This window comes from Puntigrus tetrazona, chromosome 7 (genome assembly GCF_018831695.1).
Source record: "Puntigrus tetrazona isolate hp1 chromosome 7, ASM1883169v1, whole genome shotgun sequence".
Lineage (NCBI taxonomy): Eukaryota > Metazoa > Chordata > Actinopteri > Cypriniformes > Cyprinidae > Puntigrus > Puntigrus tetrazona.
Window position 1 is genome coordinate 3,679,210 of NC_056705.1, and position 27,353 is coordinate 3,706,562.

At 38.5% G+C, this 27,353-nt stretch overlaps 3 protein-coding genes across 3 annotated transcripts; 2 read left to right on the forward strand and 1 right to left on the reverse strand.

The window, feature by feature from the left end:
* Positions 1-1,460: 1,460 nt before the first annotated feature.
* Positions 1,461-14,920, reverse strand: LOC122348166 (calsequestrin-2-like). Its single transcript, XM_043243436.1, has 11 exons — positions 14,515-14,920; positions 13,337-13,421; positions 13,100-13,200; positions 12,748-12,859; positions 6,965-7,038; positions 6,655-6,785; positions 6,513-6,558; positions 6,347-6,401; positions 6,125-6,225; positions 5,950-6,024; positions 1,461-2,006 (listed from the first exon to the last, which is right to left on the reverse strand). Exons 1-11 carry the CDS (start codon positions 14,749-14,751, stop codon positions 1,791-1,793), a joined length of 1,233 nt encoding a protein of 410 aa, XP_043099371.1. The 5' UTR covers positions 14,752-14,920; the 3' UTR covers positions 1,461-1,790.
* A 1,122-nt stretch (positions 14,921-16,042) lies between these two features.
* Positions 16,043-21,152, forward strand: poglut1 (protein O-glucosyltransferase 1). Its single transcript, XM_043245585.1, has 11 exons — positions 16,043-16,220; positions 16,922-17,012; positions 17,196-17,339; positions 17,437-17,572; positions 17,782-17,903; positions 18,014-18,073; positions 18,152-18,251; positions 18,829-18,887; positions 18,964-19,131; positions 19,620-19,676; positions 20,053-21,152. The coding sequence occupies exons 1-11, from the start codon at positions 16,145-16,147 to the stop codon at positions 20,207-20,209; spliced, it is 1,170 nt and encodes a 389-aa protein (XP_043101520.1). The 5' UTR covers positions 16,043-16,144; the 3' UTR covers positions 20,210-21,152.
* A 115-nt stretch (positions 21,153-21,267) lies between these two features.
* timmdc1 (translocase of inner mitochondrial membrane domain containing 1) lies at positions 21,268-26,679 on the forward strand. The gene is made up of 8 exons (XM_043245586.1): positions 21,268-21,339; positions 22,508-22,726; positions 22,963-23,128; positions 23,351-23,439; positions 24,374-24,441; positions 24,561-24,639; positions 26,026-26,136; positions 26,227-26,679. Exons 2-8 carry the CDS (start codon positions 22,515-22,517, stop codon positions 26,372-26,374), a joined length of 873 nt encoding a protein of 290 aa, XP_043101521.1. The 5' UTR covers positions 21,268-21,339; positions 22,508-22,514; the 3' UTR covers positions 26,375-26,679.
* Positions 26,680-27,353: the final 674 nt, after the last annotated feature.

Here is a 27,353-nt window from a genome sequence, read left to right on the forward strand (position 1 = left end):
GAAATTCATCTGTAACCTTTCTTTCTGCCAAGTGTACGCATGTACTACAGCTGTACTTGCTTTGAATTCATTAGGCCAGATTATAAATATTCCTTCTGTTTGCAAAGAATGAAAGTGTAATCAAATCAGCAATGTGGCACTCTAAGTTTAGAGTGCTCTTTTAACCCTGTGAGACACCGTACCGAATGTGCAAATACATGCCGTGGCAGTAAATCACTCAAGAATCCTTTCGGTGAAACTGCACTTTTAAACTTGCCACACAGGATTTTCACCTAAGCTTTGCTAAAGATTGGCTGCCTTCAAAGGTCACGTCGGTCATGTGGTTGGTCTAATTCATATGGGCGAGTCATATGGGTATGAGTCATATGGGCGGCATCTGGATTATGTCATAAATCTGGTTGGAAAGCACATCCATGTGAAGTGTTCTGCATTCCAGTTTAATCTCTCAGTCTGGTGGTGCGCAGATGGAGTTTCTAATGGATTCAGTTACTTTTGGGGCTCCGTCTGTAGCTCTTGCTCCTCATATACTGTCATGAGAAAGTTCAGAAGAAACTCAAACACATTTACATCCAGTACACACCAGTCGAAGAAACGGCAAGTCTCTTCTGTTCACCAAACCTGCATTCATTTGATCCAAAGTACAGCAATAACAGTAAAATTTGAAATATTAAAAATGAACTTTGCTATTTTAACGTATTTTTGAATGTGATTTATTCCTGTCATTAGCATCGACGCTCCAGTCACATGATCCTTCAGAACTCATTCTAACATTTTGATTTGCTGCTCAAAAACGTTTATTTTTATTATGTTGAAAACAGCTGAGTTGAATTTTTATAGGTTTCTCTCAGCGATAGAACGTTCAGAAGAACAGCATTTATCTAACTGAAATAGAAATCTTTTGTAACATTATACATGATTTATCATCAAAAGCATCCTTGCTAAATAAAAGTATTAAGTTCTATCATTTAAAGATAATTGATCATCTTTGGATGATTCTATTCATCGGTGAATCCTGAAATAAATGCAGTTGACTGTTTTAGATACTGATGACAATAATATTAAAAAATAAAACATTTACTGAACAGCAAATCAGCATATTAGAATCATTTCTGGAGTAAAAATGCTGAAAATGTAGCTTTGATTACAGGAATAATATTTATCATATAATATTACAAATATTTCACTATATTAACGATTTTGCTGTATTTTTAATCAAATAAATGCAGAGTTGATGAGCAGAAGTACAAAAACCTTTGTCTGGTAGTTATAGGGACATTCCATGTGGCTTATGATATTTTTATACACATGTATTTATGAATAATATAATCTTAATGTAGTGCTTTTGCCAAATAGGGTATTGCTAGATGTCATCAAAAGGACGTTTAATCAAATTTAGCTCACTTTCCTGGGTTTGTCCCCTAGACATGAATAAGTAGCCTATCATTGTTAATACAAACAGATTATATATCTGAATAATTGTGTTCTTTATTGAGCATGTTGATACATTTCAACAGTCCCATAAAATTCACAAATAACACAATAGAACACCATATTTCTTGTAGCCATACAGTTCCACACAGTTTCAGATGAATAAGCAGCACCAGAATTAGAATGTGTCATTATATGTTTTTACGCTTTGCATGATCATATGTCTCTTGCTGGCAATGCAGAGAGTTCTATAATAAATCATAATAAGCCAACTCTGTAAGTAATAAACCATCAGTCATTAAAACAAACAAAATCCCTACAATCTGTGGAAACTCTGTGGTTACAGTTTTTCTTTATAACATTTAATCATCATCATCATCATCATCACCATAAATGTCTTCATCGCTACTATCGTCATCGTCATCGTCGTCATTGTCGTCGTCGTCGTCGTTGTCGTCGTCATCATCATCATCCTCAGTGTTGACCTTTCCAGAGAGAACATCCTCTATCCAGTCCTCCAGCTCCTCCGCTGACGGTAACGCTTCATCATTAGGCATGTTCAGCCACACACTGTCAGCCTGGTCAACACACACAGTAAAAGATGACAAGAATACAGAATACCTTATTTTGCCACATGGAGGTAAGTGGTAAGACTTCTGATTCAGTAGTGTGCTACAAAGAAGTTTGTTTATAATTATCATAATCATTTAACATGCTAAGAAACACCGGTTTTCAATATCAAGCAGTAATGAACTAAATAACTAGAAGTGAATGAGGAATGTCTACTTTTCAAAATCAAATCAGACTTTTTTATTACTGACAAAAAAAAATGATAACCCTTTAAGAAAAAAAAATGACAAAATTAACTTTTAAGACTAGTCAAGCAATTTATGCAGCTGACCACTGATCTTATGTTAAAAATCAGGGGGATCTGTTGAGTGTGTATTTTCTAATGAACGAATTAATAAATAAATCAATTATGAAGTATATGTTTTCAGATTTTTGCAGTAGTGTTACTCTGTATATTATTTTATTATAAAAGTTACTTTTGTAATATAGTAATCTGCCAGAAGGTTTCACTGTTGTACCGATGACATCTCTGTATTTCCTTTTCTTTACTATTTCCTCTTTCTGCTGTGAACAATAAAAAAACATGTGAAACTTTAACAATTTATGGGCCCAGATCTTCACTAAAAATGTGCTCTTTTTTCTGTGGTAATAGACAGTGTTGTGACTGTTTGTTAAAAAGCTGAGCGGGTCAGAGAACTGGGCAATGTGTAAATATCAAATGGAACATTTTAATGAAACAAGGACTATGAGGCATGGTGGTGGAGACTGCCCAGCAGACACAAAAAAACATCAGGGGAACAAAATCCAATGTAAATTCAACATCTAATGTCAATGTTAAATTGATGTCTAAGCTGACATTCAAAATCCAACGTTAAGTCAATGTCAAATTGACATCAAATACTGACATCAAATACTGACGTCAACCCAATTTTTGTTTTCAACCGAAATGAACAACATTGCCAGAGGAAGCAAATTCAGATGTGAAATGAAGGAAGAAGAGAGCATAGCAGAATGTTTGAAACCAATGAAAGAACTAACTGACTAGCTAGGAGCAATGGGTGCTGTAATTGAAGATCAAATTTTAACACTGCTAGGTAGTTTCCCATCCAGCTATGCTACAATTGTTACTGCACTGGAAACTGCATTGTTGGCCAATTTAGCACTGCAGTTCGTTCAGCAAGCATTAATAAATGAAGTGTCTGCTGATGGTAAATATGGCAGTGGCATATCCAGTGGCGCTGTGTCCAAGAGTTCATTAGCGATGTTAACACATGTTCACAGTGATATGCAACCCAACTGTGAAAACACAGTGAAAGCTGACAGATCCAGCTCATGGAGATGTGTGGGATAGAGGGACATATCAATCACGAATGTCCAAGTAAAAAATGAGGAATAAAACCCACAAGGTTAAAAATGTAACATGTCAAGATGCCGAAGACTCATCTGAGAGTACTTTTATCACTAAAGAGGTAAATTGGGATAAAATTAACCAACAAAACGAGTGGTTGATCGACTCTAGAGCTTCAAAGCACATGACATGTTATAAAGAAATCTTTCAAAACTACAACCAATTTCCAAGACCACAGTCTGTGAAGAATGACATTCAGTGATGTAAAAAAAATTGCAATGTTTGATGTTCTGTATGGTCCAAAGTTTTAGGGAATATCTTCTCAGTGGGAGCTGCTGTGAGAAGAGGAAATATGGTGCAGTTTAAGAAGTCTCGCTGTTACATTTGTAGTGAAGATGGAAATCTGACAGGTTGTATCAGGTAGATGCTAAGGGAAGTTCGCCTGATTGTCAATGTGCATTATGTGCTTTAGCAACAGCCAGCTTGTGGCACCAGTAGCTGGAACACACCACCAAAATGAAGGAACTTAAACATTTTCCTGCAGAGAATGACATTCCCTTCTGTGAAGCCTGTGTAGGTTGGGTTACGGTTAGTCTAAGGCTAGGCAGGTTTTCTAGGAAGCCTCATAAGCCAATGGGAGAAATCCATTCCAAACGCAAACTCCAGCTGGTCCATAGTGACGCCTGCGGTCCCATGCCCACTGAATCTATAGGAGTCCTTTAGCAAGTTCAAGGAGTTTGAGAAAACGTTATCCAATGAATGCAGACAGAAAGTGACAAGGCTAAGAACAGACAATGATGGGGAAAAAAAACGTCCAAAGAATTTCTAAAATACTTGAAGATTCAAGGTATCCATCATGAGACAGCTGTATCTCACACCCCTTAGCAAAATGGTGTTGCAGAAATAAAGAATAGGACATTAGTTGAAGCATGCTCTCCCATGCTAAATTGACAAAGATTACGTACAGAACAGGCTGCCCACGTCTATTCTAAAGCAAGAAACACCCTACCAGAAGTGAAAGTGTTTGGTTGCAAACCAATAATGCAAAGAGCTACTGCTTGTTTGATAAAAAAAAGAAGGATTCTAATTTGTCAGGATGTGATCTTAGTGAGTCAGACTTCAACTTTAACAGGTGGACATTTCTTGTTCAGAGAACAAAGTTATGACAACTTATGAGAAAACATCAGTAGATGTTACTGTCAATAAAACTGCTAAAGAAGGCAGCAGAATCAAAAAACCATAACACTAAGATGTATGGATATGATGAGTTTGCTGACCTAGTGACTGTTGATCACTATGCTAGTGTTTGTTTTGTTACAGAACCAGGCACACTGAAGGAATGGCAGTCATTCATGGAGTCAATGGAAAGCATTAAAGAGCTGAAATTTACATTACAAAATAAAGGATATGGGAGAGCTGTCCTATATATTGGGTATCTCTGTCATCCAAGACAAGAAAACTGTATTTCTTTATCAGAGGTATTACATCGAAGCCCTTCTTCAAGCAATATGGAATGCATGATGCCAGTCCTGTTGCAACTCCAACTGATGCAAATGTGAAGCTAAAAAATATGATAGTGTAAGCGAGCCTGTGATCTCAAGCACTAGTGTATTCTGCAAAGGCCACAAGACCTGACATAGCACAAGCAGTGAGTGTTGTATTAAAGTTCAACGCAAATCCAAGTGCTACACATCTGATGGCAATGAAGAGGATTCCACGGTACTTGAAGTGTACCCTGAATCTTGGTCTCAAATATGAGCTTTCAGATTGGAACTTTGATTGGATACTCAGATGCTGACTGGGCTGGTGACCAGATGATCATCGCTCAGCAACTGGCAATGTGTTCTTACTGGGTAGAAGAGCAGAGAGCTGGCTCAACAAGAAACAAGAAACATTTAGTCAAGCACCTCAGGAATGTGCCTAGCTTAGAAGACTACTGAGATATTTTGGAATGGATGTTTCACATGAGGTGATTCTGGAGAACAACCAAGGAGCCAATGCAATCCAGTTGACCATTCACAGACTAAGCACATAGACATTCTTTATCATTACAGAATCCAACTGCAGAACCCCCCTACAGATACCATGAAGGCCGATATTGATAAAGCCATTAGTATATTAGAAGTAAGATTGGACTTTGTTTTATTTAAATCTTTTTAGTCTAACAGTAAATAGACTATACTGTGTTTAGTGTTAAGTGTGTTACAATGCAAAATGTTAACATAATAAAAAAATGTATGTTAGTATGATTTATTGTATTTTGACATGGTTAAAAATAGTATTTTGGTTAAAATGTAAATATTGTTTGCTTCCATTACTTAATGTTATTGGACACTGAAGTGGAAATGTTGTAATATAGTTGTAATATAATTTGGTAATAGGTGTCATTGTTGTACTGATGATCTCAAGTGTCGCTGCATTTCCTTTTCTTTACTACTTCCTCTTACTGTTGTGAACAATGAAAAACATGTGAAACTTCAACAGCTACAATATGTAAAATATGTGATTATATTGTTTATTGTGTTGTAGATCATGAATATATTATGTGAAACTTTTAGCAATATAGCAATATAGGATGAAGAGACTTTTTCAAATGAACTTACATCAGTGACATTCACCACACCAATCTGGGGTCTGAAAAGGTCCACCTTAAAGGTTTTCTCCCAGTATGTAGTTAACTGAAGACAAATGAACCATTACAATATGGACAATATGGTTTAAATTCAAGCAGTGAAACACTGTGTAAATGGATAGAATATCCAAAGGAAATCCTCTCACCAAAGGAAATTCATCAGGATCAATCCAAACTATGCTAAGATCTGGGTTTTTAGTGTTGTCCCTTGCAACCTCCTTTAGAATTTCCAGGAATTCATAACCGTCTATGAAATAAAAAAATAAGCACAAATTAAATGTCAATATACAAATACAACCATTCTGTGCTACTAAATCTAGTATTGGTGATGGCACTGAGACATTTTCTTGTTGTAAGAAATTAAACACCTGGATCTTCCTCCTCAGCAAAGGCAACAATGTGAATTCCGTCCATGTCATCCTCCTGTTGATTGAGCACATACAGATCACTTCAAGTAAGAAACAAATGGCCATTTGATAAACAGTTAACATTTCAATAGGCCTATAGACACTCCATCAATCCAATCTTGCTTACCCAAGTCTCAAACATGTCCTCAGCACGAAGCTTTCTTAAAGTAGGCCTGAGTAAAGATCAAACACTGTGTTTTTAGAATGAAAATTCATATTTTAGACAATTATTGGCAATGACAAAGTTCTGTGGATGCCACTGATATCACCTTCTGTGCTGATTGACAAAATCTACTATCTCCTCCTCTGTGTTGGGTTTGCCAGGAATGGTGACAGGCTCATCCATGAAGGGCTCATAGAAATCGATTTCATTCATTTTTAGTGTCAGTTGTTTAGCCACCTGCAGCATGTTACAAATGGCAATAGCTATAAATGAAGCCAATGAATAATATTTTTTTCCTTAAAGATGAAGGACACACAAGTATCCTCTCAGTCTTGTGGTTAGAAATACACAATCTTCTGTACCAGAATAACACACCTCATAGTTTCATTCTTGTTATCATAAAGGAATGTACGCACCCCTTTGTCAAAGGTAGCAAAAAACTTCACATATGGTTGGAACTTCTCTGCAGTCACCTGAAATGCCTTATAATCTGAGAAATAAAAAGAAAGTATGTAAAATACATACACAAAATATAGTAATTAAGTAAAATACAATCACAAAACTTAAAATTGTAATAACATGGTTAACAGTGGCAGTGCTAAAGCACCACAGAGCTGGCCAACATAACCACAGGTCACAGAAAAGTTTTCCCAGCTAAAATGGGATTTAAAAAGAAAATTGAATAGTAATCTCTGCTGTGTCTTTTCTGTGTCTTCACTGTCATTTGTGCCTACGGGCCCAATGGCAGTGTAGAGTACTCGGCCTTCTTGGAGTCTCTGGGAGGGGTGCTGGAAAGTGCTCAGACTGGGGACTCTATTGTTCTGCTGGGGGACTTCAACGCTCACTTGGGTGATGCTAGTGACACCTGGAGGGGCGTGATTGGGAGGAACAGTAGATGAGGGGCGGAGCTGTCAACTGTCAACTGATCACCACCTGGTGGTGAGTTGGATCTGTTGGCGGGGGAGGAAGCCGGACACACTCGGCAGGCCCAAACGTACCATGAGGGTCTGTTGAGAACGTTTGGCAGAGACCCCTGTCAGGGAGATCTTCAACTCTGGCAGAGCTTTGTCCAGATCATTGAGTCCGAGTGGACAATGTCGACGCAGCCATCCAGTGCTGTGGCCGTAAAGTCTCCAGTGCCTCACGTGGCGGCAACCCCCGAACCTGGTGGTGGACAACAGAAGTAAGGAATGCTGTCAAGCTAAAGAAGGAGTCCTAGCGGGCCAGACGGCCTTGAAGAGGTTCTGGCAAACCGTCCGATGCCTCAGAAGGGGGAAGCAATGCCCTGCCAACACTGTATACAGTGCTGGTGGGAATCTGCTGACCTCGGCTGGGGACATTGTTGGGAATACTTTGAGTATCTCCTCAACCCCGCCAATGCGTCTTCCTCTGAGGAAGCAGAGGTCAGGGACCCAGCAAGGGGGGGACTTGACCATCACCCTGGCTGACATCACCGAGGTTGTTAAGAAGCTCCTCAGTGGCAAAGCTGTCTTGGCTGACACGCATCTGCAGCATCGTGGGGAGGCAGGGTACAGTACCTGGTTCTGGTGGTTTCTCTTTTTAAGAAGGGGGACCAGAGGGTTTGCTCTAACTATAGGGGGATCACACTTTTCAGCCTCCCTGGGAAAGTCTATGCCTCAGAGAGGAGAATTCGTCCAATAGTCGAACCACGGCTTCAGGAGGAACAATGCGGCTTTCATCCTGGACATGGAACACTGGACCAGCTCAATACCCTTTTCAGCGTACTGGAGGGTTCCTGGGAGTTTGCCCAACCAGTCCACATGTGCATTGTGGATTTGGAGAAGGCATTCAACTGGGTTCCTTGCCGTGTCCTGTGGGGGGTGCTCCGGGAATACAGGGTTTCAGTATCTTGGGGTCATGACCGAAAGGATAAAATCCTGGATACAAGAGGCCGAAATTAGTTTCCTCCATAGGGTGGCTGGATGCTCCCTTAGAGATAGGGTGAGGAGCTTGGTCACTAGGGAGGAGCTCAGACTAGATGGAGCTCCTTCACATCGAGAGAGGCCAGCTGAAGTGGCTTGGGCATCTGTTACGGATGCCTCCCAGATGCCTCCCAATGGAGGCCCTGGGGAAGACCTAGGACAAGCTGGGGAGACTTTGTCTCTCAGCTGGCCTGGGAGCGCCTCTGTGTTTCCCCGGAAGAGCTGGAGGAAGTGTCTGGATAAGCAGTAGAAAATGGATGGATGGATAAAATTACCCATTTATTACCTTTTTGTTACCTTTTTTCGAACACATGGACCTGAAAATAACATTTCCAGAAACTGAAATTGCCATGAACCACACCTCTGTGGCTCTCTCTGTTGGCCACCGGAGGGAACACTCCACTGAGTACTAACCACTTCCGAACTGCATTTTCCATCATGCCTCATGCCTAAGACTGATCCCCTGCCCAGGTGTGCCTTATTTACTAACCTATATAAACTGTGCTCTGACTCTTGCTCAGTGCAAAGTCTTATTCTTGCCCCGGGTGGTAATTGCACTGATTTCCAGTATTTAATTTTGGACTTTTCTGATTGTTTGCTGCCTGCCTCAACCCAGGCCTGCTGCTGTTTCCTATTACAATGTTCCCTGTTTATTAACCAGCAACCAACCTTTATCCCACAGACAACAGTAAAGTATCATTTGTCTGCTCATTGTTGACTGGGAGAGCGCTGGATTAGGCTACCACTATGTGGGAGGGAAGACAAATGACTTTTCCCTCATACTCTGATTTCCTGCGTCAGTTCAGAGATGTGTTCAAGCAATCAGCTGGTGGGAAAGAACCCGGGGAACAACTGCTTTCTATATGGCAAGGTAAAAACATGGCCGCAGATTACACACTAACCTTCCGTTCACTTGCAGCTTATACTGGCTGTGGACCAGATCCCCTGAAGCTGATGCACTGCAAAGGGCTCAATGTCGAACTGCAAGCTGAGCTTACTTGCCGTGATGACGGGAAAACCCTGGAGCAGGTTATTGAACCCATCATCTGCATCAACAATTTGATGAAGACTCGTCAGCATACATACAAACCTCCTCCAACCAGTCCTGAACCTGAACCCATGGAGATTGTATATACCAGTTCAGAGGAATGTGAGAAACATGTATACAACCACCTATGCCTCTACTGCAGCCAGTTGTTACTCCCGAGCTTCCTGCTCTAAACGACCTTCGCACTCAAGCAGTTCTGTAGTGAGTTCCACATCTCCTCCTGAGCCTCTATGGTGATGTGAAACTCTGCACCTTATTAAAAGTATGGTAGAACCATCACTTCTACTACAAAAGAGTGCTTTGTAAGTAATCTCCTTGATTTAAAAACAAAACTTTTGCATTGCCTGGAAAGTATCCTATCCTACAGAAAAGCATTAAAAACTGCTAGATCTGATTACTTTTAATCTCTTTCAGAAGAAAACAAACATAACCTACAGTATTTATTCAATACAGTGACTAAATTAATGAAAAATAAATCGTCAACAGGTGCTAACATTCCCCAAGTGTATAGCAGTAATAACTTTATGAACTACATTACTTCCAAGATTGATACTATCAGATATAAAATTGTAACTATGCAGCCGTCAGCTACAGTATCACATCTGATTGTGCACTATAGACCCCCTGAGAAAAAAAATCCACTCATTCTCTATTATAGTAGAGGAAGAATTGTACAAACTTGTTAAATCATTTAAACCAGCAACATACTGTATATGTTAGACCCAATTCTATCTACACAATTAAACGAACTGCTTCCAGAAGTCATAAATCCTATTTTGAGCATTATTAATTCATCATTGTCATTAGGATATGTCCCCAAAAAATTCAAATTGGCTGTAGTTAAGTCTCTCATTAAGAAACCACATCTTGACCCCAAAGACTTAAACTACAGACCAACATCACCCCACACCCTCACGTCAAACCCTACGATTGTGCCATCGACCTACCAGGGGCTGTACCCACCAGGGGTGCAATTTTTCCCTCTCACAACCGAATCAGAAACCATGAAGTCCTATATAGAGGAACTGACCAAAGGCTTCATTCGCCCTTCCGTGTGACCTGCTTCAGCAGGCTTTTTCTTTGTTAAAAAGAAAGATGGGGCATATTGTATTGACTACCGTAGCCTGAATGTTATCACTGTGAAGTACAGTTAGCCTTACCTCTCATTCCAGCAGCCCTGCAACAACTTTGGAGCGCAACATACTTCTGGGACATGCTAAACCAACACCTCATTGTCTACATAGACGGCATTCTGATCTACTCTGAAGACTACCCATCCCATGTGCAATGCATAAGATCAGTTCTTCAATGCCTAATTCAGAACCAACTCTACGCCAAGATGAAAAAATGTGGCTCAAAGACCAGCAAGGCCGATGGACTCTTCAAGAAATTTGATTAGATAGTGTGAAATAATCACAGAAGCACTCAATGTCGAACCACCTCCACCAGAATACCCTCAAGACCATGTGTTCGTACCCCAACATCTCTTCACCCGCATTCTACATTGGTTTCATGACACTCCCAGTGCAGGACACCCAGGCATTACAGCAACCATCCAACTAACCACTAATAGGTTTTGGTGGCCCACTCTCCAGAAGGATGTTGTAAATTTTGTTCAGCAATGCCCCACCTGTAACATCACCAAGTCATCTCATCAGTGACCTGCAGGCCTACTCCAGCCATTACCCATTCTTCAAAGACCATGGTCACCCATTGCAGTAGACTTTGTTGCTGATTTGCTACCCTCTAATAACTTTACCACCATTCTTACAGTTGTTGACAGATTCTCCAAGGCATGCAGGTTTGTTCCACTTCCCAAACTGTCTACTGCCTCGGAGACTGCAGAAGTGTTGATGAACCAGGTCTTCCCCTTCTACGGTTTACCAGATGACATTGTATCTGACTGGGATCGTCTGCCTGACGGGTATGGCATGCTATCTGCACTCAATATAAATGTGAGCCTAACCTCTGGTTATCATCCTCAGTCAAACGGACCAGCTGAATGCTTTAATCAGGAACCTTAATCAAACCCTCTGGTGGCCAGAGAGGAGAAAGAGACCAGGATGAGGCAGCGGAGAGCAACTCGCCTCCCTAGATCATCGAAGGTGAGCAAGCTTATTAAGTGAAGGAGATTCTTGATTTAAAAATGCTGAGGTCAGTTCTTGCAATATCTCATAGACTGGAAAGGATATGGACTAAAGCAGGGGTGTCAAACTCAATTCCTGGAGGGCCGGAGCCCTGCAGAGTTTAGATTAAACCCTACTAAATCACATATACTATGCATGTCTGAAGTACTTGATTAGCTGGATCAGGTGTGTTTAATTAGGGTTGCATCTAAACTCTGCAGGGCTCCGGCCCTCCAGGAATTGAGTTTGACACCCCTGGACTAAAGGAATGATCCTGGATCAGTGCACAGGACATCCTGGACCCCTCGCTAACTGCTGACTTCCACCGGGACCACATGGCCTCTGTCATAAACTGTGCCTTTGTGGCTCTCTCCAGTGGCCATTGGTGGGAACTCTCCCCTGAGTACTAACCACTCTCAAACTGCATTTCACATCATCCCACATGCGTAGGACTGATCACCTGCCCAGGTGTGCGTAATTTTATTTCAAATATATATATTTTCCAAAACATGCTTTCTGTTAAATTCCAAGAAAATCAAATCCATAAATCTAAAAAAATGTTGTTCCAAATCTAAGGTTGCTATCTCAAAGAATTTGGTTTCAGTAAGATTTTGTTTGAAAATGGATTAACAAATCTGTGTCCATTATTCATGTCAAACACACACTAATTATACATAATTTAACATACTTTTTTAAAATAAATAAATTCTAAAAACACTCAAGTCTGCTGAATGACATTAAAGCTTACTGTACTTATGGATAATTGCATTATATTTCCTCTAGTTTTTGCAGATTTTTGCTAGGTGTCACAGTAGATCAAGATTTGGTCAGAATTTGAGTTGGACTTTGAGTTGGTTTTTCACAGTTTCCGGTTCTGTTTCCTATGTTTACTTTTGTTACTAAGTGACCATCTCTTTCCCTGCTTTTTTGGACTCTGTTAAGTGCATTGGGCCAGGGTACTGTCACAGTATATCACATTTTTGTTTAAGTTTGAGTTGTTTTTTCTAAGCATAGCTGCAAAATCATAATTTTACATTTAGAGTTTATTGGTAAGCAAAAGAAGAAGAAGAAAAAACACTCACGTTCAGATTCTTCACCCTTAAAGTAGCCAATTAGGCGTATGTCTTCATCCATTCGCTCAAAGGCACGTTGTTCCATGGGATTACTGATCAACTCCACTGGGTCCTCCAGCAGCTGAAGAATTATATGAAACACACACAGTACTTGAAATTAAATGAAAAATTAAGTCTTGTTGTAAAAAAGAATTGATTGTTGTAAAAAAAAAGGATGTATAATTATAGATTAAATTATATATTAAAAACTGAAATAAATATAAAGGGAATTTAATATTACTAAATTGCTAATTGCTACTTTAACTTCTTTAGGATAAATATGTTGAAAAGCACCTCTATAATATGAACAAATTGCACTCACATCTAGCAGGAATTCAACCAGTGTATCTGCAGAGAGCTCTCCATCAAACTCAATCACTCTTTCATCCTTAAACACATAGATGCTTCCTTCCTCCTCCAGACCTGATGGAAAAAGATCACATGCTTCAGTGAGAATGCTGTGTGTCAAACCTCAGTAATGTCAAGACATATCGAGCGTTTGTTAATGTAATGGTTAGTAAGAAAAATCTAAAAAGCAATGTATTGCAAAGCCTCTTACCAAGCTTTTTGGCAACCTTAGCATCTTTATGTGAGTCTACCAATCCAAAACCAATATCCTTGTCTTCAAGAACTTGAGCAGCAAGCTGGTGATGCATGGAAAAGACACATCAGTATATTCACAGTGTAAGAATTGTACACTGTTGAAATAGCAATTTAGTCTGGAGCAACACATTCACTATAAGGAGTCTTAAACCTTGATAGGTTTTGAATATATGGCTGATATAAATCTATACTTCATTAGGTTTGTTATCATAAGTAGACCCGGCATTGGTGTATGTGGAGCCTTTGTTAGCCTCCAAATCAGGTCAGATTTTGCACATTGCAAATCAGGTATTGCCTAGACACATATTTTCATATATGGCTCATTTTGAATATATAGTTTATGTAGTTCTTCAGCTGCTTATCCAGAAGAGCTTCAGATCTAGTATTTTAAGCTTATTTTTTAAGTCAATGATTAGTACCAAGGGTACTAATGCATGTTCCACAGATTGCTTAAAAAATTGCATTAAAAAACTAAACTGAAACTGTCAATGACAAATTATTAGTGTTTCAACAACAAAGAAAAAGTACTTTAAATGAATGTGTAAAGTTGGTATAAATGTAATTTTTGCATTATGCTAACAACAAGCTGTCAAAATACACACTAAGTACTAATACGGAACCAAAATGGATTTTGAAAAGGTAATGCCCCAGTGACAGCTTTTGTACCTTTATTTATGTCAGTGTAATTCAAAACTTTCCTACCACTTTATATTTAAAAAAAATTACCTTATATGACCATCCAATAAAAACTGATATATATATTGTCATACACCTTGAAAACATGAGTGTACACATTTTAACCATTCTAATTAGATAATGTTTTTTGAAAAAATTACAACCTGGACTAACATCAATGTCACATCAGAAAATTTTAAATTAGAGACTCATGACTCATGAGACAGAGGTTATTCAGGGGGCTTCTTTGATATAATTTTCTGTTGTATATATTTAATTAAAATTGTAATTATTAAAGCTAAACTGTTTATATTTAAATAAATGTAAAACTAATCATAAAAACAATCAAAAGTCAGATGTCAGATCTTCTCCCACCCAAATAAAAGTTCAACACAAATAATGGTAAATATCTGTCCATCTTCATCCACCAAATTCCTCTTTCTCTCAATAATTTCTTACCTCCAGAACCATCTCCCTCATGTGAAACTGCTGCTGGAGCTCTTTATCTGAAGGCAGGGGTTCATGATACAGCAAACACATCATGTCATACTTCTTTAATGCCTTCTTATAATTCCTCTCATTGACATTAAGAACTCTGCCCTTGCCATCGAAGCTGGGATACTCCAGACCCTCCTCTGCAGAAGAGTACAGGAAAAAATCCATGCAAGAAACCAACACGAGCCAAACAGACAGCATAGTAGCAATGATTGAACAGGTGAATGAAAAGAAGAAACTAATGGAAAGAGTCCAGGTAAAATCCTGTAGGACAGTGAGGCTAACCAACAAAATGAGACTCAATGTGTAGTTCTTCAGCACTAAAAAACATTGTATGCTCTCTTCCTCCCTCTGCCACCTCACCTCTTCCCAACAATTAGGCAAAGACATGATAGGATGAGATACTTGATAGTTCCATTGAGTATTCCCCTGGTGAATTAAGGCCTCTTTTAGTGACCCAGTCATTTAACAGCTAAAAATAAATCATGATCTGAAGAAAAAGAGGACAGACATGAGTACCATAGGGAATGACAGTACACGTCTCTCAACATGTAGATGATAATCATAAAAAAAATCAAAATATAGGTCACCTGAACACATGAGTCTATGTACCTACCTTTAATGTACACTATTAAAAAAGTACAAGGTACAAAAGCTGTCAATAGAGCAGTACCCTTTGAAAAGGTACATGTGTGCCTTGTTTGTTGTGTGCATAAGTGCCTTAAAGATACATATTAGTATCTAAAATGTACATTAGCCCCTTAATGGAACTTATGTCTAACTTTCAAAAAGGTGCCGCCCCAGTGAAAGCTTTTATCAATGTTGATTTAGTTTTGTTTTGGGTTTTCTTCCCAGTGTAATAGAAATATATTTGGATAACACCGATAACATAGCATACAGAGAATCAGACATCTTGAATTAAATGTTATACTGCATATGATTTTATAGCATTCAAATAAAAAGAAAAGAAAAGAAATCATAATCTCCAGATTTAGGCTCATTTTAGAAGGAGGGTAAGGTGTTGTCCTTTGGGCGCTGCAACTGGTGCAGTCACACCGGCCCGTTAAATGCCATTAACTTAACTGGTAAAATTGTGCATCATGGCAAAGTCATTTGAATCTATTAACTTTAATGGACTGTTTCTTTAAGACAAATAAAGTACAGAAGCATATTTACAGAGAGAGGAATATGAAAGGAAATCACCTCACAATATAGCAACAGCGCAGTCAGACTGCACTACACCACTGACTTTTAGGTTGTAATTACCTTTTAAGAAGGCTGTTTTTTAAGTGTAGTCTGAGATCAGGGCATTAAAGTACAACATTTATGTTAATAATGCAACAGCAGTAATGAGGCTATGTAACAGTTCCCTGAGGAACTGTTCTCTCATCCTTACAGCGTCTGTCAGTAAGGGCAGCATGATTACTGTACAAAAAATTCCCTAGTTATTCCAAAGGTTAGAGATCCATTAAAATAATATATTATGTTTACTAGCTTTCATGTCAAAGCGGGGACTTTTCAGTTTCAGACCGTACTAGTACATTCATCGACTTCTCCTCAGATCGAGCCAGTCACGCTTAATGGATGCAGAAAAATGGAGCTGCCATGGCTGCTCGTGCCGTCTTTTATCCTTCTGCTGAATGGAGTTGAATTGTGTCGTTCAGATAATGGTGAGAACTTACTGAATTTTGGTCTGAGGCTGACGAATTTCTGCCTTTGGTTGGGTCTCGTTTAAATTTCTCATCTGACTCTTAATGCTGTAGATTGCTGTAGTCTTTAGCATTAGCGGAGTTAAGACCCAGCAAATCTGACCCAGGAAATCTTCAGTTCAGAAAGTCAGAGCATTAAACGTTTTATTCATTACAAAAAACATCTTTCTCGGGATTTTTGTCTATTTTTGCAATAAAAAAGTATTAAATTAATATTTGTTTGCTTGTGATGCGAATTAATTATGTGAAGTCTTGTTTTCTGAGGACCAAATGTGAGTTTGTGCTTATGTGAGTTTATTAAACTTGATCATTTTGATCAATTTCTCAGAGAACAAATTGTTTCTTGTCATGATTAAGACATTACACTGGAAAAAAAAAAAACTAAAATACGTAAACAGTAAAGGAGATCAGTTGCAAATTGCATTTTAAATTTTTTTATGTATTATATATTATTTAAATTTAGAGACCCCAGTGATGTATTGTGTTCCAGTTAATTTATTCCTTGGTCTTAAATTTACCTTCATAAAACCTGCAAGAACTCTGTTTTAAATAATACTGTATGTCTTACTATTTGTGAACAATCTGTTTGTATAGGAAAAAAAATACTGAATGAATCAAGTTTGTTGTTTTTGAAAGATTTTTTTCCTCTTGCTTTCCGTCAGCCAAACTCTCTCAGTCATTCATCAGAAAGATCACAGAGGCCGCAAATAATTACCAGCCATGCAGTCAGGAGAACTGCAGCTGTCATCTCAGGTCAGTTTCTAAAGTAGCCCTTGTTCGTAGTAGATCTTCCCTAAGAATACACACACTGCAGATGCATGCAGCTGTATAATGTAGACTTTCTCCATCACTCTTTACAGTGCTTTGATGCAACCTGTGTTGTTAAAAGCGCTATATAAATAAAAATGATTGAAAAATGATTGATCTTGATTGCAGTGTCCTGAGAGATGACCTCAGGCCGTTTAAAAATGGCATATCTGAGGGGCTGATGGCAGACACAGTCCACAGAGGTGTCGGTACTCACTACCAGATCATCGGCAACAACTTGTACAGAGAACAAAGCTGCATGTTTCCAGCAAGGTTGGAGAAATATACATTGTTGTTATTGTTGTTATAAAACCGTGATCCTGTTGTGTGCGTACAGATTTTACATTTCAGACGTATCCATTATTTGCAGATGCAGTGGTGTTGAGCACTTCATCCTAAAAGTGATTAACCGGTTGCCAGATTTGGAGGTGGTTATCAATGTGCGTGACTATCCACAGGTGCCTGGATGGGTTCAGCCAGCCTTGCCTGTACTTTCTTTCAGTAAGGTGTGTAGTGCCACTAAACAATGTACTAATTTGATTGTATGGAAAATAAGAGCATGGTATATGCTGATTCATTATATCAAGACAGGTAACATTTGACAGACAGCTGACAGACTCAAACATTCAAAAAGTGTTTGGTTTATTTTTTTTCCAAAACAAAATGAAGCGCTAATTGAATGTATATTAACATTATAGTTATACTTTTTGATTAGACAGCAGACTACCAGGACATCATGTATCCTGCGTGGACGTTTTGGGAGGGAGGTCCTGCTGTATGGCCCATTTACCCCACTGGACTGGGCCGGTGGGACCTCATGAGGGATGACCTGAAAAAGTGGGTAGCAAAGATTTAAGAATGCTTGATGGTATACAGAAGGTCTGCTACATTACAGTGGATTTCAGGCCATTATGTATATTTTCTAATGTTTAGTTCACACTCTTCAGATCAGCTGCTCAATGGCCCTGGAAGAAGAAAAATCCAAAAGGATTCTTTAGAGGCTCTAGGTCAGTTGTGTCTCCAACATACAGTTAAATGCAGTGTTCTTTTTATCATAAGCTGATCAGTTTTGCCAATATTTGTAGGACAAGTTCAGAAAGGGACCCTCTGATCCTTCTCTCAAGAGAAGCCCCTGACCTCGTGGATGCTGAGTACACCAAGAACCAGGCCTGGAAGTCAGAGAAGGTTTGTTTATCCTCATTTAACGCATAAAAGGCATCATTCATCAGTTTCATGCTATTCGTTTGTGATCTGGTCCCTTGACTGAGCCTTGCTTTTGGTTGCCTTGCTGCTGTTGTCTTTGTTTTGTTTAGTTGGGGCCTAAAAGGCACTTAAAGTAATAGTTCACCCAAGAATGAAAATTACAACATAATCTACCCGCAAGCCATCCTAGGTGTATATGACTTTCTTCTTTCAGACGAGCACAGTCAGAGGCTCATCCATGATTTTGAAGCTCCGTAAATCAGATATATGTACAAGTACTACATCAGAAAACGACACACTTTTTATTTAAATATACGCTGCGTCATACATCGAGTCAGAGGTCAGCCAAGAAGCCGGAGGTCTCAGGGACGTGTATACGGCCGGTGACGGAAGTCAGTCATTTTGGTTATAATTTAAAAAACAATTCTATTTTTGTTACAAAAACATATCAATCCGCTTCAGAGGACAGCGGAGGCGTATGGGTCAGTTTATCGGTTATCTTTCTGCTCTAGACTTTGTAATATCAGAAGTACTATTTAGTTTTGTTGTTGTTCCTCAGGACACTCTGGGTAGACCTCCAGCCAGAGAAATCCCTCTAGTTGAGCACTGTGAATACAAGTAAGAACTGTCTCCATTCTCCTTTTGCATTAGCACTGAGCCAGCTTTTAGACATTTTGTTCTCTTTATTCCTCAGATACCTTTTTAACTTCAGAGGAGTGGCTGCTAGCTTCCGTTTGAAGCATCTGTTCCTGTGTGGGTCATTGGTTTTTCACGTTGGAGAGGACTGGCTTGAGTTCTTCTACCCTCAGCTCAAGCCTTGGGTTCACTACATTCCTGTCAAACAGGACTTGTCTGATCTGAGGTAACGTACACATCTCCTACATCCCCCTTTTCTTTATCGTAAGTGTTTTACGTTCTGTGCTTTTAATTGTTAGCCGTTGGAGGTGAAGTTTGTTGCTTTTGCAGAATAAAATACTTTACTAAATTGGAACATTTATCTTTGTTTTCCATGCACATGCAAGCCATTCTCTCAATTCACACTTTTGCGAAGCTTTAATTATGGGCCTAGTAACAATGAGAAAGGGTTCAAATATAAGTTTGCGCTTAGCATTTCACAAAAGTATGCTGCTTTTGTATTTCTATGTAAAATGTCAAGACCTTGAGCAATCAAAATGACAATTCTATTCTTACATGTATGACAACACATGCAATACATTGTAAATATAATCTGTATAGCGTCCTCAGCTGAAATGTGTTTTTCCAGAACCGTGAAAGTAATTAACATAAAACAAGATAGTGTTTCTAGTGTTAATGAGAACAGCTCTAAACTGTTTTCTTCCTGTTTTTTAGAGAGCTGCTTCAGTTTGTGAAAGAAAATGATGCTGTAGCCCAAGAAATTGCTATAAGGTAACAATCTTTTCATGGGTTTATCCTTTATTTTAGTTTTTCAGGTATATATAGCTTATATGAGATTCATAAAAATACATTTCTGTCAACGTTCACACACCTTCACGTTGTTCCAAACGCGTGTGGCTTTTTTTCTGGAATATAAAAGAAGATAGAAGCTGTTTTAGTGTCTGTCTTGTTCATATAATTAAAGTCAGTGGTAAAGCAAACAGTTGGGTTACCAGTATTGTAACTGTAACTTTTCGCAGAAGAAAAGGCTGCATATAGTTTAGCAACAACGTTGATGGGTAAATGATCCTTATTATCATAGCGTTTTCATTTTTGACTAAACTACCCATGTCGTACATTGTCCTGATACTAATATTTACTTCTTTAGGGGCCAGAACTTTATTTTGGATCATCTCCGTATGGAGGATGTGTCTTGTTACTGGGAGAATCTACTGGTTGACTTCAGCAAACTGCTCAAATACAAACCCAAGAGAAAATCTAATTACAATCAGATCATCCACAGAGGCAGCAGATCTGAACTCTGACCTGAGGAAATCATAACACGGGAGACCACCCTCGATTTGTTTCCCTTGACTGTTGCTTTTCATTTAAACTGATCTTAACAAGCTGAAAAGAGGGTTTAAAGGCAGCTCTGTGTAGTCAATCCATTGAATTCTGCCAAATGTCTCATAAGACTGTCTGTATTGCTTCAAAGGTTGAAATGTTTCAAAATCAGTTAAGTGTTCTGCCTTATTAAAAAAAGCAGACCCTCATCCTCTGGATGTCAGAAATATCACATAGCTAAAATATGCCTGGTGTCTTCATAGCATTCATCGGACTCAACACAAATCTTTATGGTCATGAGAAGTCCGTTTGAAATGTGCTGTTAAATCTGATGCGGGTGTAGCACAAAGCAATCCTGTTAGCTTAAAACTCAACCGCTTCATCCTGGTCTTAGTGGAGTTGTTACTGTTTAAGCAGCACGTCTTTTTCCCCCTGTTGAAAGTTATGAAAGTTATTTTTCCTTTGCAGACTAACGGTTTATTTCAGCCGAATAGTTAGGGACTAGTTATTTAAAGTGTCATAAGTCAAGCCAGGTCCTGCCGTCTAGGTCATAAGAACACATTCAATATGTTTATTACACGAAGTGATGTTAACAGATTACTTTGATCAAGTGCAGAATGGTTTTTTGTAGTAAAAATTCTCTGGAACTGGATGATGGTGATTTTGGTAAAAACTATTTTTACCATTTTTAATCGTTGGAACAATACCAGCAAAACCTCAGTAAAACAGTGTTGGTAAAGTATTGACATTCATTTTGATTTAACACTTAAGTGCCACTAGAGGATTGTTTGAATGTAAGCGTAGCTGATTTGATACTGAGATGTTGAATATGTTCTAGTATTCCAGTAGGTAATTTTTTTTTGTCATCTTGTCTGTAGATTTAATTTTTCAGTGTTTCAATAAAGGTCATCCTGAACAATAAAAGTAGTTTTTCTTTATTCTTTTATGATTTGACTGATTTGATGTATAACGTGCACGAGACGTAGATGTAGAAGTCTAGATGAATTATTCGGGTCCTCCAGCACTAGGTGGCGCAGCTGGACCGTTGTGTAAAGGAAGTGAAACATGTTGACATTGTGCTGGTCCGTGAAGGAGCGTTGAATAAAAGCAGGTGAGACATGGCGGGTTTTAGGACTATTTGTCCATATCTAATTTGTTTTTGAATGTCTGTTACCATTCACTGTGGGAAAAAGCTGTTTTTGGGGGGCATTTTAGCAGCCATATGCTAAAGCGTTACATGCTGTAAAATATACGCAGTAATTCAGAGTACTAGTCTAGGATTCTGCTTATTGAGAAAGTAGAATATCATTTTGTGCTTCGTTACACACACTTTTAATATGCATTTAATATATTGCCTGTGGTTTAATTCTGATTTTATGGGAGTCTTCGCATGTACAACTGTGTCTTTATAGAAAATGACAGAACTGTGAGATTAAAACCCTAGGTAAAAAGACCTATGCTGTAATTTATTTAATTTACTTTTTATACTAATAATACTTTAAATCCATTATCATATTTGCTGACATATTACTTAAGACATACTGATGTCAAATTATAATTAAACGTTACGTAAAAAGTTCTTTATTGCACAACGCACATATTTTAATGTCTTAACATACCGAATTCCATCATTTGCCCAAAACTGTTAATAACGTCTTTAATGGCAAGATATTTAAAGTGTAGCTGAAGTATACCAGCAATATTGCTATATAGTTTAAGCAGTGTATCTTTAGTTAGACCTCAGCACTACTAGTGCATTAAGCACAAATTTAGTTGTTTCTATTTAGCGTTCTAAGTATACTAGTTTAGTATACTAGCATAGTGTACTAGTACTAGTGTAATTGCAGGGAATTTTTATGCACATTAAATGTGTTTGTAGTGTACTTAGCACAAAATCAATGTGTTTTAAATACATTTTAGTATATTGTTTTTCACCAGGGAGGTTACAATTCCCTAAAATATTAGTGCTGTATAAAATATTAATATAAAATATAAATATATGTAAATATTTTCCAAATATATATACTGTATGTGTGTGAATAAAGTCCGTATAAAAGTGGCAATTAGTTGTTGTTGTTTTTAATCCTGTGAAAACAAGCTCGTGTAATTTATTTCTCTGTGATGCAGACACTGATTTTGACAGCTGTGTTGCTTCAGGTGTTAAATTCAGCCTGTCTGTGCGATTCTGTCGTCTAACCATAGGGCATCCGTGTCAGTGTGGATGAACATGCCTAAACACGCTCCTATACCTCTGGCCTTGTGTTTCTGTGATTGAACAGCTTGTTGATGCGTACTGCAGGCCGACGGGATTCGTCACCCACATGTGGGGGGGCAGATGCACATGGACTTGAGGGCTCACATCTGAGTCTTCTGGGGTCCGCTCTTCCTAGGGTCCATGCGTCTGATGGTGCCTCCACACAGACCTCACCACGGCACCTAGGTAAACCGGAGTTCCCTGACACGGGATGGGATCGTATCAAAGATCTTTTCTACAGGGAGTAAGTATCAATAAAGTGTATGCAATACGTAACGCACTTTTGCCTTGCTCTGCTGTTCTAATGGGAGTTTAAATTTGTAGTTCTTTGCCTTTCGCCGGCCTTGTTTGATACACGTGATATGAGATTTTATTAATCACGGCCAGTTCATACGCCATATTTGTAGCACACAGTATCAGAGATACCTTCTGTAGGACATTTGTGGGCCTCTCTTTGATTCTGATCTGCTTTCCACACAGCGAGGGGCAGATGTACTCAGAAGAGTTAAGGAATATAATAAAAAGTGGCGTTGCTGCAGCTCTGGTTGGGATGGTCTATGGAGGCCTTCCAGGAGCAAGACATGCCCGCGAGAGATTCATTCAGATCAGCCAGGCTGAAATTTACCAAAACAGGATGGATGCAGTGGTAAGGCAAAAAGAACCGAAAATATATGCATCAAATGTGTCTTTTTTTGTCTTGCAAAAGATATTTATTCACATCTGCCCATTAATGCATCAGTATACTTTAGTACTTGAAAGTATGGTTTTTGATGCATGAATTGACTTTTGTTTTTATATTTCGTACAGCTCAGAAAAGCACATTATTATTTTATGGGGGTGAAATAATGTTTTATTTTTGTCTCCCTAGCGTTCAGTCCATAATGCAGCTATTCGTGGGTTTGTGCGCTTTGGCTGGAGGTGGAGTTGGAGGGTAGCAGCTTTCGTGACTATGTTTAAGTACGTTTAGATATATTGTGAAACGTTAACTTGTTCACCTAAAAATGAACATTTGCTTTAAATGTACTCGCCCTCAGCTCAGAACAGATTTGGAGATATTTAGCATTATATCATGAGCTTAGCAAAGCGTCCTCTGCAGTGAATGGGAATGAGATTCATCACAGTGATCCACATGACTCCAGTCCATCAATTACATTAAATTAAGTTTTCATTAGGAATTTAACTTCAAACCATTGCTTATGGCTAAAATACAACCCCATAATTCATAATATGACTTGCTCCAGTTGAAAAAGTCCATCCCCTGTTGTCGTCTTATATCAAAATCCACCCATATGCAGTGTGATTAGAATTTGAGACCAAAAATTAGATTTCAGATTTTGTCCTGACCGAGTTATGTTACATACCTCTATGCATTCAAAGTTATCTAGCATTTATCACGATGAATTTGGTCTGACACAGTTTAACATTTGATTTTGTAATATTTTATTACCTAAAATACAGCATATAAACTGTGATAATGTGAGAAATGCTTAAGGTGTCTGAATAAATGTTGGTTTTGCTGTATTTGTTCAGACGACAGGGGCATGGACTTCTGATTCAGAAGTGACATCTTGATGAATATGTATCTCACGAACATGCAGCTTTTCATTTCACAAGGTTTTATTTGAAGGACTGATGTAAGGTGTGTGTTTTATGGGGATTACTGTGATGTTTTTAAGGCTGAAAGGGTGGTTAAAAAAATTAAAAACTACCTTTCAACAGCAGCATTATTTCAACAGCACTTTTGTGTTTTTCAGAAATATATGCAGAATGTGTTAGGACAATAGGTTTAGAGCTATACTGCATATTAGAACTGCAGATTGTTGCTGCAGGAAAATGAATAGCATATCAGATTTCCGAAATCATGAAAAACACTTCTTTTTTTTTTTTACAGTACTGTAAGTACTGGATTGACAGTGTACAGGGACAAAAATTCTCTGAGTCATTTTGCTGTTGCAGGCGGTAAGTTCACGAACTCCTGGGTGATGGCGCTTTAGTAGGCCTGTGTCTGTGCCTAGTTAAGTGATTTTAAAATATTTCTGCTCAAGATGACAGGGTACGATGACAGTGTTTGTGTTCAGCTCTCACAGGAGGAGTGTTTCGGATGAGTCTGGGACTTGGAGGGCTGCTGGCTGGTACGGCCATAGGAGCTGTACTGGGGTGAGTGGAACAGAGAGAGTGTGTGTGTGTGTGTGTGTGTGTGTGTCAGCTCTGCTGCTCTCCCCGGAGAGATGTGTGTACCCTGGAGCAACACTGCACTCTTTGCCCCCTCACACTAGCATCTCCCTCCCTCTCCGAGGGTGTTCTGTCAGTCAGCTGTGGCCTTCCCTGTAACCCTCTGTCTTACATCTGCATCCCCCAGCCAAAACACTTCCCTTCCCCCCTTTTGTTCCTCCAGTCCTCCTCTTTTCTTTCTTCATGTTTCATTACCGGGGGTACCCATATGCTAAACAGAAGTCTTTGATCTGAAGAACCGTTAGCTGCGCTGTGCTCTTTTCGGCTTATTCTTTTTTTTCAGCGTTCCTGCTATATGTGTTTATGCTTTAGGTTCATTATTACTTTCTCCCTCTTTCCCCTCATTAGCAGTTAGAAGTTCGAAGCAGCTGTTTAACACACACCTGGAGCACACAGTGTGCCAGCAGACAGACCTTAATGCCTCAGTCTGGTGCAATAAAGTGAAAAAAGGCTATACATAGTACATTGTGCTCTACAAAGTGTGAAGACTTTTACACGCTAACATGCTCGCTATTATTGGATTTGGAAATGGGTCAGTGAAAGATTGTGGAGCACTTCATCAGTTTTACTGTTGTTAACAAAAACAAAACAAACAAAAAAATGATTTAAAGACATACTTTAAAAATACGTTAAGATTCCGAAACTATTACGCACGTATATTTTAGTTTTATTTTTTTAAATAAATATTTTAAAGTGTTATTATATCTGCTGCTGTCATGAGTCATTAATGTTAATTAAGGAACAAAATAAAAAGAGAAAGTCACTGGTTAAATCTGCTTCACACTGAATAACCTACCTAGCTTTAATAAGGGTTAATAACTATTAAGTATATTATATTTATACATTATATTCTGTTCTTTTGAATGCTGTGTGTGCTTAGCAAGAACATTCTATTGAATGTGTGCGCGTGTGTGTGTGCGTGTGTGTGTGTGTGTGTGTGTGTGTGTGTGTGTGTGTGTGTGTGTGCGTGTGTGGTAATTGGAATTTGTTTTATTATAATTTAATTACTGACTCTTTACTTGCCTTTATTCAACTTGTTTTATGGTGGAGCCAGTGACAGATTTTGTCGCACATTATGCATCTGTCAAAGCATTTGGATTTATCATTTTGCTCACTTGAGATATGCTATCGAAAAAAACATTCTTAGCATATAGTTGTTTTATTGTTGATTATACGTCGCATATTAAAATAACATTTTAACTCAAATGAGAATGCGTTGTTATTCTGTATATAAATGCTGTTATTGTAAATATCATCATGGCAGCAGCACTCTAACTCGTCTGATATTACTGAATTATATTATTATAACAGGCTGCCGGCTGGAGTTGTAATCATTGGTCTACAGAAGCTGGGGGGCGAGACCATGTATGAAAAGAGACAACGAGGAAGACGAGAGCTACATGAGCTTAGAGTCTCCGAATGGTTAGTGATACCAGGAAAAGAAAACCTTTTCATGCTTGGACAGAATTGATAAACTAGTCACCAAAAATTGAGTTTATGTCTTCATTACAGGAACGCTCGTCTCAAGCTTACAGAAGATCTCATTGGGGAAATGAAGTGCGATAAACATCAGGACACTGAAAATGACCTTCGACGAATAGAGGAGCTCCTCAGCCAGCCTAGGAATGAGAAAGGTGCAGAGAGCTCTGACAGCCAATAACATCAGAGACTGAAAACCCTGCTGAGCATCCTGACTGTGATTTTTTTTTTTTTTTTTTTTTGATGTTCTATTCAATTCCTGAAACCTGCTCCCAGTATTTGTGTCAGTCCACCATCATTATCAATTGCTGCATTTATGTCAATATCCCTAATTCTATTAAAAGCTGCTGAAACTTGATGAAGCTGATGCGGCTGGGTAAAGTATTTGAATTAGACACATTTACAAGCATTTATTGTATTGGGTTGATTTAATTAATGTAAAATATCAGTGTCAAATAAACTCGGCAAAAAAAAACAAAAAACAGTTTTTACTTTTTTTACAGAATATTGTGTCTAACTAAAAAGATCCTTTGAAGGATTAAGACCAAAGTCAAATAAAGACCAAGTCAATTGAAAGGGAACAAAATATGATGATTATGTTGAATTTCTTAGAAAACAAGACTTCATATCTTCATTTTGCATCTCAAGTAAATGTATAGGACCTTTTCAGATGTTTGCACTGGAAAAAAATCACTGTAAGATTTATTACGATGCATTTTTCTTCTCTGATTTAAGATACTTACAAAAAAATCGGCATAACTGCTCACTGAAGTTAGCATGAAGAGGATAGCTATATATGAAAATGAGTGTTTGACAGTCCAGCATATTGAGCAGGGATGATGCCTTGAGCTTGTCAGCTGCTGGGGTAGATCTCCTCTGTAAACAAGATGTGACAACAGCTGGCTCTCTCTCAGATGTACAGTAATGCCTAAAACAGTCTGGAAATTAAAGGGCCAAGAGACAGTAATAGACAGGCTAATGTTCCTCGTTTCCAGAAAAGGTAGTTAACTTTTGGCAAACAGCAGGCAAGAAAGAATTAGCCCATGCTCTGTAAAAAATGGCCCTGATTTTAGCAGTAAAAATGGTTAATTCCCAGAATTTCTTTAAAAAATCACACTTTCTTATATAAAAATAACTATATCAGTTATGTTTATTAGGAT

Coding starts and splice junctions, on each gene's coding strand:
- timmdc1 (XM_043245586.1), top strand. CDS start 22,515: ATGCGTACTGCAGGCCGACGGGATTCGTCACCCACATGTGGGGGGGCA. Junction 24,442..24,560: donor TCATTTTGCTGTTGCAGGCG/GTAAGTTCACGA, acceptor GTTTGTGTTCAG/CTCTCACAGGAGGAGTGTTT. Junction 24,640..26,025: donor GCCATAGGAGCTGTACTGGG/GTGAGTGGAACA, acceptor TTATTATAACAG/GCTGCCGGCTGGAGTTGTAA.
- poglut1 (XM_043245585.1), top strand. CDS start 16,145: ATGGAGCTGCCATGGCTGCTCGTGCCGTCTTTTATCCTTCTGCTGAAT. Junction 18,252..18,828: donor AGGCCTGGAAGTCAGAGAAG/GTTTGTTTATCC, acceptor GTTGTTCCTCAG/GACACTCTGGGTAGACCTCC. Junction 19,132..19,619: donor CAGGACTTGTCTGATCTGAG/GTAACGTACACA, acceptor CCTGTTTTTTAG/AGAGCTGCTTCAGTTTGTGA.
- LOC122348166 (XM_043243436.1), bottom strand. CDS start 14,751: ATGCTGTCTGTTTGGCTCGTGTTGGTTTCTTGCATGGATTTTTTCCTG. Junction 6,786..6,964: donor TTGCTACCTTTGACAAAGGG/GTGCGTACATTC, acceptor AACATGCTGCAG/GTGGCTAAACAACTGACACT. Junction 6,559..6,654: donor TTTGTCAATCAGCACAGAAG/GTGATATCAGTG, acceptor ATCTTTACTCAG/GCCTACTTTAAGAAAGCTTC.